Consider the following 9,069-nt stretch of genomic DNA (forward strand, 5'->3'; position numbering starts at 1 on the left):
GGATGAAAAAATTGATGTCTTCGGTGCGTACCCGCTTTGAGGAGGCACGATCACTGAGTAAAGAGAATGCTTTCTGCATGCTAATTGTATGTTGTTCAGCAGCGTTGGCGGCCACCCACCACGGAGCCCAACGAGGGGACGCTACAAGTTTGCGGATGCTGAAACCTGCAGACGCCTGCCGTACAGCGCCACTATAACCCAATGCGCCTAGACCAAGGTAGGCTATTTGCACAGGGTTAACCCTAGCCGCCAGGAAGTTTGGAAGTAAACGGAAGAGAGTAGAAGACAGGACAGATAAACAGCAAGAGATAAAGACGAAGATGTAGGGAGAAAGAGATAGGAAAAGGCGACTGCCGATTTCCCCTGGGTGGGTCAGCCCAGAGGTGCCGTCTACGTGAAGCCGGGGCCAAAGGGGTGTGTTGCCTTTGCCGGGGGGCCTTAAAGGTCCAATCACCCAGCATCGGCTAAACCCCCAGGATCCCCTTTTCCCCGGACACGGCAACGCCACGCACGGCTAGGCGTGGGAGGGAGTCAAAACTCTCCCGTTAGCTCGGGTCCGTAGTGTCGCTACACACCAAACGCCTACTTGCGCAGGCGCCCCTGCGGGGGAGCCCCCCCCCCCCCCCCAAAGAAAGGGGAAGCAATTGTTAGCGCTTTAATAAAAAACTAACTAGCTTTGGTGTCATTTGAAACCAAAACCGACTTACAAAAAATTGTGACAAAATAATTAAATATTGATAATGTTTTTATGATTGTTACTGCTATATTCATGATTTAGAGTTTCTGATCATTCAAATGAAAAAAAAGCAAACTTGATAGGCCAAGAAGATTTATTGCTAGTATAATTTTCTTAGCGGTGATACACTCTTTTACGGCTTTGTTGGAAACACCGACGTATTTTCTTTTTAACGGTTTTCACGAAAACTCTTGTGTGCATGAACAATCGCTCGCATGTCAACTGTTGCTGAGACGCAGTTCTTATACATAATGCACCAGTTTGACAAGATCAATGAGTATCAATAAGTGCAAAGAGCGTGTGGTTGTAGTGCCATCTTAGTGCGGCAGTGATTGAGCCACAAGGACGTTGACGACTTCACCACTGGGGACACCAACAGTGCTTAGAGGGAGCACCGATAAGAAGATCAAATGCTGTTGCTACGACATCGTACTTCTGCTTAAGACAGGTGAAGTAAAACTACCGATTCCTCATTACGTATTCCGTGTATTCTGCGCGTGTGTTTAATGTCTTTTCTCGTTAGCCTCGTCCAAGAAGAGAATCCCCCCCCCCCCCCGTAGTTCCGATGGGCCCAGCCACGCAGTGTTTAACCAACTAGGTCATGTTCCAGAGCTCTTGCTGACCACAAGCTACATAAACCGGCGCATGGAATTTTGTACGCAAAGTTTGCAGGTGTAGCTTTGCGAGCGTCATGTTAAAGGAGTCGGCGAGAGGTGCGGTCCCAGTTGAAAAATACACGAGCCCGACTTGGCCGTATACATTAGAGCGTTAATTCAGACACGGGTTTGGTGTTTTTTTGTGTGGCTGGTCTAGTAGATACCGGTTTAGTGTTTTTAGTGTGCACGATTCAGTGTTTTTAGTGTGCACGATTTAGCGTTTTAGTGTGCATGGTTTAGCGTTTTTAGTGTGCACGGTTTAATGTTTTAGTGTGCCCGTTGTGGCGTTTTTAGTGTGTTCGGTGTGGAGCTTTTAATAATCAGCACGATGGTACCACAGTGATAGATACTACCGTTTTGTGTAACCTATTTCAGCATTCATGCAAGCTTCTCAGAAAGAGCGGTGAAAACTGCCACAGTAACATGTAACATAACAATATGATATGAAAAAACTCCTCACTTTATTTAAATAATTGCAGCATTACTTAGCAACAGGCCACTTGCGTCGCAGCTCACACGTTTTCTGGGACAGCCACATTCGAATGTTTTTAGAGCTTTTGTTTGTCTCCTCCACAGAGAGCCCTCACGCCTTTGCGTAGTGCCTGAAAAAGACTGAATTCATTGACATCAGTCAATTGTCTCAGGTGATAAACCACACTTTTATCGTAGCAGCAGCATTATTTGAATTTTAAGCTGCATTGTACATATGTAAACACAAAAACCGGAAACGCCTAGTGGATTCCCTATCTTGTACGTAAAAGTGTAACAGAAACATACAGCAACACATACCAAGTATAAAAATTCAGTTATCTCTTTGTTCGTCAATTTTCTTTGAAAATATGCTTCATAAAATGTTTATTTCATTTATTGCTGAATAAAAATCTTCAGTTGAATTTATTTTTAAAAGTCGCCAAAAAATTTTGAGAGAGAATTAAGGTGACCAAAAATGAAATTTGTTACACATGCTTCATTTGGGAGTAACAGCAAGCAAAATCCTCAGAAAAATTGTGTCACAGTAACAAGCAGAGAGATCGGAAACCAGACAGTGATCAGATTTGGAGAAGTTCAAGCGATAACCACCCAAAGGACAAAACCGAAACCCGCCGCACCTTGCACCCTTACTGGGTGGTGCAAGCAAAAGCCAGCGCACTGCTGTGGAAAGAAATTGAAAAAAAGCAATGAAGAGACATCGATGCATTGGAAATCGACGTATTCCAGAAATGCAGCAGCACAAGCTAAGGAAGAAAATGTGGCAGAAGAATACCCTATCTACTTGAATTTAGGCTATCCTAATTGCAGGCCAACCCCCCAAATTCGAAGGCCAAAAACTGTTACCTCAGAATCAGCACATTAATTGCATAAGCGCGCACTTCGTAGGCTCATTAGTCCTAGCCTGTGGTTCTGCATGTTGTCGCCGAAGTTTCTCCAAGACAGCATGAAGGCTGCTTGTCGACACTATCGCACTCAAGCACTAACTCAAGAGCAGTGCACGAGACACAAAGTTTGAGTTCGCGGCTGCAAGATCAAGGGCGCTAAAGCCCGCCGAGCATGTGTAAGTCTGCGCAGTAGCAACAAAGGTGAAAGCTTGAGTCATAAAACCGCTAAAGCTTTTGAAACGTGATAACGCCAAGGCTTTTCTCGACAGAAAACTCAAAGCGCACTTGGAGACATGATCGTCTGATCTATGCGAAGTGCGCGCGGCCTGCAATCGGCCAGAGCAATGTTGGCGCTGGTGCAAAGGTTGCTACGACGCACTGACTACTGTCCACCTTCTTCACTTGGCGAGCCAGCGAAGCCGCGATCTTTTTTAAAAAAATGTTTTTTTCTTCCATCCTGTTAATGTAGGAGGGCGTTGAATTGCAACCGTGCAAATACGGTACAGAACTGCTGATCACTGCCAAGTTCGGGGTGCATTTTATGCATGAAACTGAAAAGTCCTTTTTTTTTCTCGCGACCAAACTAGGGGTGTGCCTATTATGAGAGTGAATGCCGTACATATACATATTTGACTATCAAAGGGTTAATAGAATGAGTAATCAAACTTTAAGCCGATATGTTTTTATAACAAGTGCACATATCTGTTATTCGGGTTCGCACTTAAGTTGGCCAGACAGCCCCAGAAGAAAACTGGCGCATGCAAAAACAGAAATACAGTAAACAGAAAAAATACTGCTTGCCTTTCAAGGCGTCAACTTTTCGTGGTGTCAGGGGCCTCTGTGGAGCCTTCTTACTGCCATCCGTCAGATACCTGTTGGACAGTGTCCCGGAAAAACCTCTTTGTGCTAGCACTTCAGATGACCAAATCGCAGTGGCCCCACACTTGATGAAGTGTGAATCTTTAGGGACTGCCATTAGTGTCTCGTACACCTATTTTGTGACGGTTACATTGTTGACTAGGGGCACCTGTAGGAAAACAATTTTCAGTTTTACTACATTCACATCATCTCTGATCGTCCTTAGTTCAGGTGATCGTACCATGCCGCTACCCATCAAAGTGAAGGCTTGTGGTGTCTTCGCAGCAGGTGGCTGTGGCCTTGAGTTCTGGTGTGACTTGGGTTCCGCAGGTTCAGTCTCTACAAAAAAAATTGTAGTACTATAGCAGTTGTAAGCACAGTAAATTTAAATAGATGACTCCTGCGACGGCAGTTGGGAAAAAAATTAAGGATCTTTACCCCGCATTTCGTGCACCCCGAATTTGGAGCAACATTTTAGGGAGAAAAAATGCACCGTGCTTATGATGCGAGTACAGTCGGACTCTGCTACAACGAACGTTGCTCCAACCAGCTTTTAGCTTCAACGAAGGATTTTTTATTCCCCGTCAGCTTGTCATAGAAGTAAATGCTTCAAAGTTCTCACCACAACCAACCTTTTTTCGCGCTTGTTTTGCTTCAACAAAACTTTCGCTCACTGGAGCTTAACTTGAAAATTTGTCTTAGGATAATTTCAGCACATTGTCCACCACAATACTTTTCGAACAGTACCTGCGCTTTGTTTCCATGAAAATATGTGCCCACTGCTCGCTCGTAGGAAAGCACCATTGTTTGGTGGTGATAACGATGCGGCAGGCCACTTTCAGGCAAGGTGCAGGCTCACTTTGCAATGCTGGAGCCACAATAGCCAATCCACATTCATTCTAGATCGCGCATTCGCAGAATTGCAATACAACAAAAGCACTAAAGCATCTTTTAAAGCGCCGAAACATGTCATTTGTCACTCGCGTGTGCTACGGCAGCCAGGGCATGGTAAACATTCACACAGACGTTAGCCCAGACAATTATATTGCAGTTGATGCAGACTTTTCTGCTCATCATGAGCTAAATGACTAGGCAATAAATGAAGAAGTTCGCTATAACACTACGTCGCTGGACATGAAAGTGATGCACAACACACATCGGCGCCACCTTCAGTAAGTTAGCTGATTATAAGCAACAATGCCCGCGTCAACGGCGATGTATTCATTGAAGGTGATGGAATGAATGCATTTGACATTATTTGCACTTTCATTGGCGCCTGCGTATGACCTCGCGATGCACCTGCAGACCACGTGCGTGTGTTGAACCGTTGAGCTGACGTCCAAAGGAAGGGGGCAAACGAAGGTGACAGTCTTTTTCATAAAACAAACGGTGTTTGTGGAGGGTGTGGTGAAATGTGGCAGTGTTCTGAAGCAGATTTTGCCACAATGAAATTTTCTCCGCGTTCCGTCAGTTTCGTAGTAGCGAGGTTCGACTGTAAATATGGTAATATTGCTTGTTCACATAGCGTTACGTCAAGATAAAACACCTTATTCTGCTAACAAGAATTAACAAATTTTTCTGCTTCTGAAGCTACATTATACCTGCAAGTGGTGGATGTGGCCTTGAATGCTGAGGCGGCTGGGTTTCTGCAGGTGCAGCCTCTGTACACAGCAGTTGGCCTGGAAACGCTGCAGAATCCATCCCTGCAAAAAATATTCATTCGTTTTTTGCCAGGATGTTGCTACAAAATTTCCTTCTTTCTACTATTCATTAGGCAGATGTAAGCACAGTAAATTTAATATGAAGACTCATTTGTTTCAGGAATATTCTCTCAATGCCCAATAACAGAACAGTTTTCTTTTATTTAAAGGGCCCCAAACCACCTCAAATAATCGCCCAGGAGGAGAGACGAGCCGATGAACAAAAGAAGGAGTGAAAGAAAAAGGGGCTTCTTTTAACGCAATAGCATTATAAATGTCGTTTCGCGGAAATCTCAGTGTCAGGGTAGTTGGCTGTGAGCTAAAAATCACCCGTGACTGAAGAATAGGAGAAAGCTGCAAATAAAATGAACAATAAAAACTTTGGCGTGAGTGAGAGTCAAACTTGGGCCACCTGGGTGGAACGCAGGAGTCCTACCCCAAAGCCATGGCGATTCTTGAACCTGTTTCGGAAATATACACTATATAAATGTCTGGTAGTAGATAAAGTCTCATATTGGCTTCTTCAGCAGCTAATAGGCTCATTGTTGTGGCTGTTCAATGAAGTTTCTTGTGCGGTGCCATGTGCCGAGAAAGCTGGGATAGTGCACCCTTTGCCGCTAAATAAACACTTTGCCTTGTTTTAGCAGTCAGCATCACAAGATGTAAAGACACTCTGGCAAAGTCACTGCTAACATTCTTTTGCCAGGCTAAATTCACTCCTAGATTTTACTATGGATAAAATCTGCCACTGCACATGGCCCCTGAAAGAACTTCTCAGTGAAAACATTTTCGTTCATTATATTCTCTTGCCCTTAAAGGGTACCTGTGACTCTCCTTGAGCACGGTCAGAAATGCGGCCGATAGACAGTTGAGGCTTCTGAGAACACATGAGCCAAACAATAAAGTGAAATACATAGCCTGGAATTCACAATGAACTGTCAAAGCAAGCTAAAAATAGCTTTTATTTAAAAAAAATGATGCTAGAATTCAAAATAACCATGTCATTTACACAAAGTTCACGGCCACTGGTTGATTAGAGTATCGTGAGCTGCATAGTTACCGCTGCCAGCACGAGATGCCGTGACTTGCCAACACGTGCGCTTGCTTTCACACGAAGTCACCCATGCATTTGAAGAAACAAAAAAGGAAACAAAGTGTCTGAGGTCGCACGCTGGTGAATGAGCCTCCCGCCTTTTTGTGATGCACCCCCGTGTAGATTTTATTGCACTCACTAGTGCCAAAGGAAAGAGACAGCACTGAAAGCATACAGCAAATCTCTCTCTTCGTACTCGATGGATTTAAAAAAAGTTTGCGGCAGTTGATTTGTAAGGCAATAAACTTCTTTATGAACATTACCCACTGAATACTTGTAAAAGTGCACCAAGACTCTTCTGAAGGCTAGTAATAAAGCAAGCACTTCATCACACTGTATTTTACCAAACACCACATTGGATTACATCGCATTAGAAGAATTAGGAGGAAATGCTTATGTTATCACACAATGAAAGCACTTTGCACTGGATACTTGAACTTTAATACCTGTAAATAACTGCTGTGAAACTGGCGGCCTGTTCTGAGGGACTTGCCCAGAATGAAGGGCATCTGTATGGTCACCATGCATTGGCGACCATGTGGCCTCTGACCTTCTCGCTGGTGGGGATTTTTCCTTTACCTTGCCGCAACTGCATGTGGCCGTTTGCTCACTCCGCATACCTAGGAAAGCACAGCGAATGTATGACTATAAACAATTCATTGCAAAATTGTTTTTCTAGAGTTGACGTAAATAGTCAATAAACACTTTCTTTTCTTCCATGGTCAATCACTCATACTCCTGTGGACACTGGGTTCCATTGTGTTGTTGCTATTCCTAGTTCGGCTCTACAAACACGTTAGTGGTTACACATTCTTAGGGATCTTATAAGGCCACATTTTCTGTGTTAAAATGTTATCATTTCTGTTAACTATTACAATACTTTTTCTTTCCTTTGTATCTGACATCTTTTGGTGGTCATTTTTTCCGGATGCTATAAAACAATGGAATTCTTTACCCCAACATGTTATTAATAGCACCGATGTACAAACTTTTGACAGAGAAATTGATGCTTATTTTGGTAATGGTTGAAGTACTGCCCATTGTTTTTTCCTGTGTTTATTGCTTAGTGGTTTTTTAGGCGTTCTTTTTGTACTCATATTGTACTCCCTCCCTGTTATGACCCTCAAGCGAGGGTTGACAGTATTAATAAATAAATAAAGAAATAAATAAAAAATAAATATACACCATGCATTTCAATGAACTCTTGCATTATTCTTCCAGTCTTTTGCATATTAAACTTTTTTTCTATGTCAAATTAGTCTTGCTTTGTTGAAGTGACAGGCATTTCATTTCCTCACATATTTCAATCTGTGCCAAAGGCTCTTCCGTCACCCATGGTCCTGGCTGAAGTCTACGATCGAACCTTCAGAAGTGTACCATTGAGTCAGTAGCTTCTAGCAGAAGTCTTTATTTTTTTCTTAAGCCAGAAGTTCTGCACAATGCTGAATTATGGAGTATCGATTAGCTCGAACTTATACAATGATCAAGTGGACGCCAATAAGTAAGCAACTTGCTAAGTGACAGCTGTAGAACAGTGTGCCTTGTTATTTCCCACCAAATTTACAGATATTGACTAACAACTCACCGCCATGTACACACACTACAGTTTGGCTGGTGAACTCAAATTGGCATTATTTCGATTGGTTGTTTCAAACTTCTCACTCAGATTAGAAAATCCGTTTTCTTAGATAATTTTGGTAGATTTACAAAACTGTAACCCACGTGCTTCTGAAAGGTGGTGCAGGAGCTCTTCCTGCAGCTTCATATTAAAGGATTGCCGCTTCTCATTTTCCTCTTTCAGCAAAGCTAGCTCCTTACGGAGCTCAGATGGCTGTTCCTCGGTCATTTACTGAAGTATTTGTCTAGACACCATTTGCTTGGCCACCTGTCTATTTTTTTTGGACCTGAAAATGAGATAAGTGATGCTTCACTTTTTTACCAATATCAAGAGTTTTTTATGTTACTGAATGTGTCATAAGCATATGTTGTCATATTCACAGTTGTCTGCAGTATCTGGGAAAAAGACACTGACTTCAAAACAATAAATTTGACGCTGGGCAATGTGAACTAAAAAAACAAGGGACATGACATTGCACACGCAGAAGGCTTGAGTTCCCGAGTCATTACTGTTTCACTGCAGGCTGCATAATGTCCTGAAGAATTCTCCTTCATCATAAGTGCGAGGAAAATTATCAAAACACACACACTACGCCAATTGGCATGCCGCACGAATTTTAACGCGGCGCGGTCACTGAGACGCATGTGCCCTGCGATGGCGAACGAAAGACAGAAACTGACATCACTTTCAAATATTTATAGCACAGCATGCAGCCTGCAATCCACAATCGCTTCACAAAGCCAGGTAGATATTGCTTTTTTCCCTTCAACTACTGCCATAAACCAAAATGATGGCACCACAGACCCCAAGTACACAACTACTGACTTAAGCATCAGTTAGCATGATGTAAAATCTTGTTCATTTTTGATGTGTCATTTGTTCACGCTTTCTTAGGACAATGAAACTGTACCAACCAGCTTGATTCCACCTATTTCTAAAATTAGTACACCACGCAGACAAAACACGACGCACTGTGCTGGTAGTATCATACAAACTTTTAAATAACGCAGAGCTGAAATGGCACAACTAAGT

At 43.0% G+C, this 9,069-nt stretch overlaps 1 protein-coding gene across 1 annotated transcript; it reads right to left on the reverse strand.

The window, feature by feature from the left end:
* Positions 1 to 1,831: 1,831 nt before the first annotated feature.
* LOC142796236 (uncharacterized) lies at positions 1,832 to 8,343 on the reverse strand. The gene is made up of 6 exons (XM_075886433.1): positions 8,142 to 8,343; positions 6,866 to 7,039; positions 5,228 to 5,329; positions 3,868 to 3,965; positions 3,570 to 3,795; positions 1,832 to 2,004 (listed from the first exon to the last, which is right to left on the reverse strand). The coding sequence occupies exons 1-5, from the start codon at positions 8,263 to 8,265 to the stop codon at positions 3,760 to 3,762; spliced, it is 534 nt and encodes a 177-aa protein (XP_075742548.1). The 5' UTR covers positions 8,266 to 8,343; the 3' UTR covers positions 1,832 to 2,004; positions 3,570 to 3,759.
* Positions 8,344 to 9,069: the final 726 nt, after the last annotated feature.

The sequence above is a fragment of the Rhipicephalus microplus genome, chromosome 2 (genome assembly GCF_043290135.1).
Source record: "Rhipicephalus microplus isolate Deutch F79 chromosome 2, USDA_Rmic, whole genome shotgun sequence".
In the NCBI taxonomy this organism is placed as follows: domain Eukaryota; kingdom Metazoa; phylum Arthropoda; class Arachnida; order Ixodida; family Ixodidae; genus Rhipicephalus; species Rhipicephalus microplus.

Bases quoted from the DNA above. Each gene is read 5' to 3' on its own strand.
- LOC142796236 (XM_075886433.1), bottom strand. From the start codon at position 8,265: ATGACCGAGGAACAGCCATCTGAGCTCCGTAAGGAGCTAGCTTTGCTG. The intron at 7,040-8,141 runs GTGGGTTACAGT...GTGCTTTCCTAG, and splicing joins GCACCACCTTTCAGAAGCAC to GTATGCGGAGTGAGCAAACG. The intron at 3,966-5,227 runs GTATAATGTAGC...TTTTTTTTGTAG, and splicing joins GCCACATCCACCACTTGCAG to AGACTGAACCTGCGGAACCC.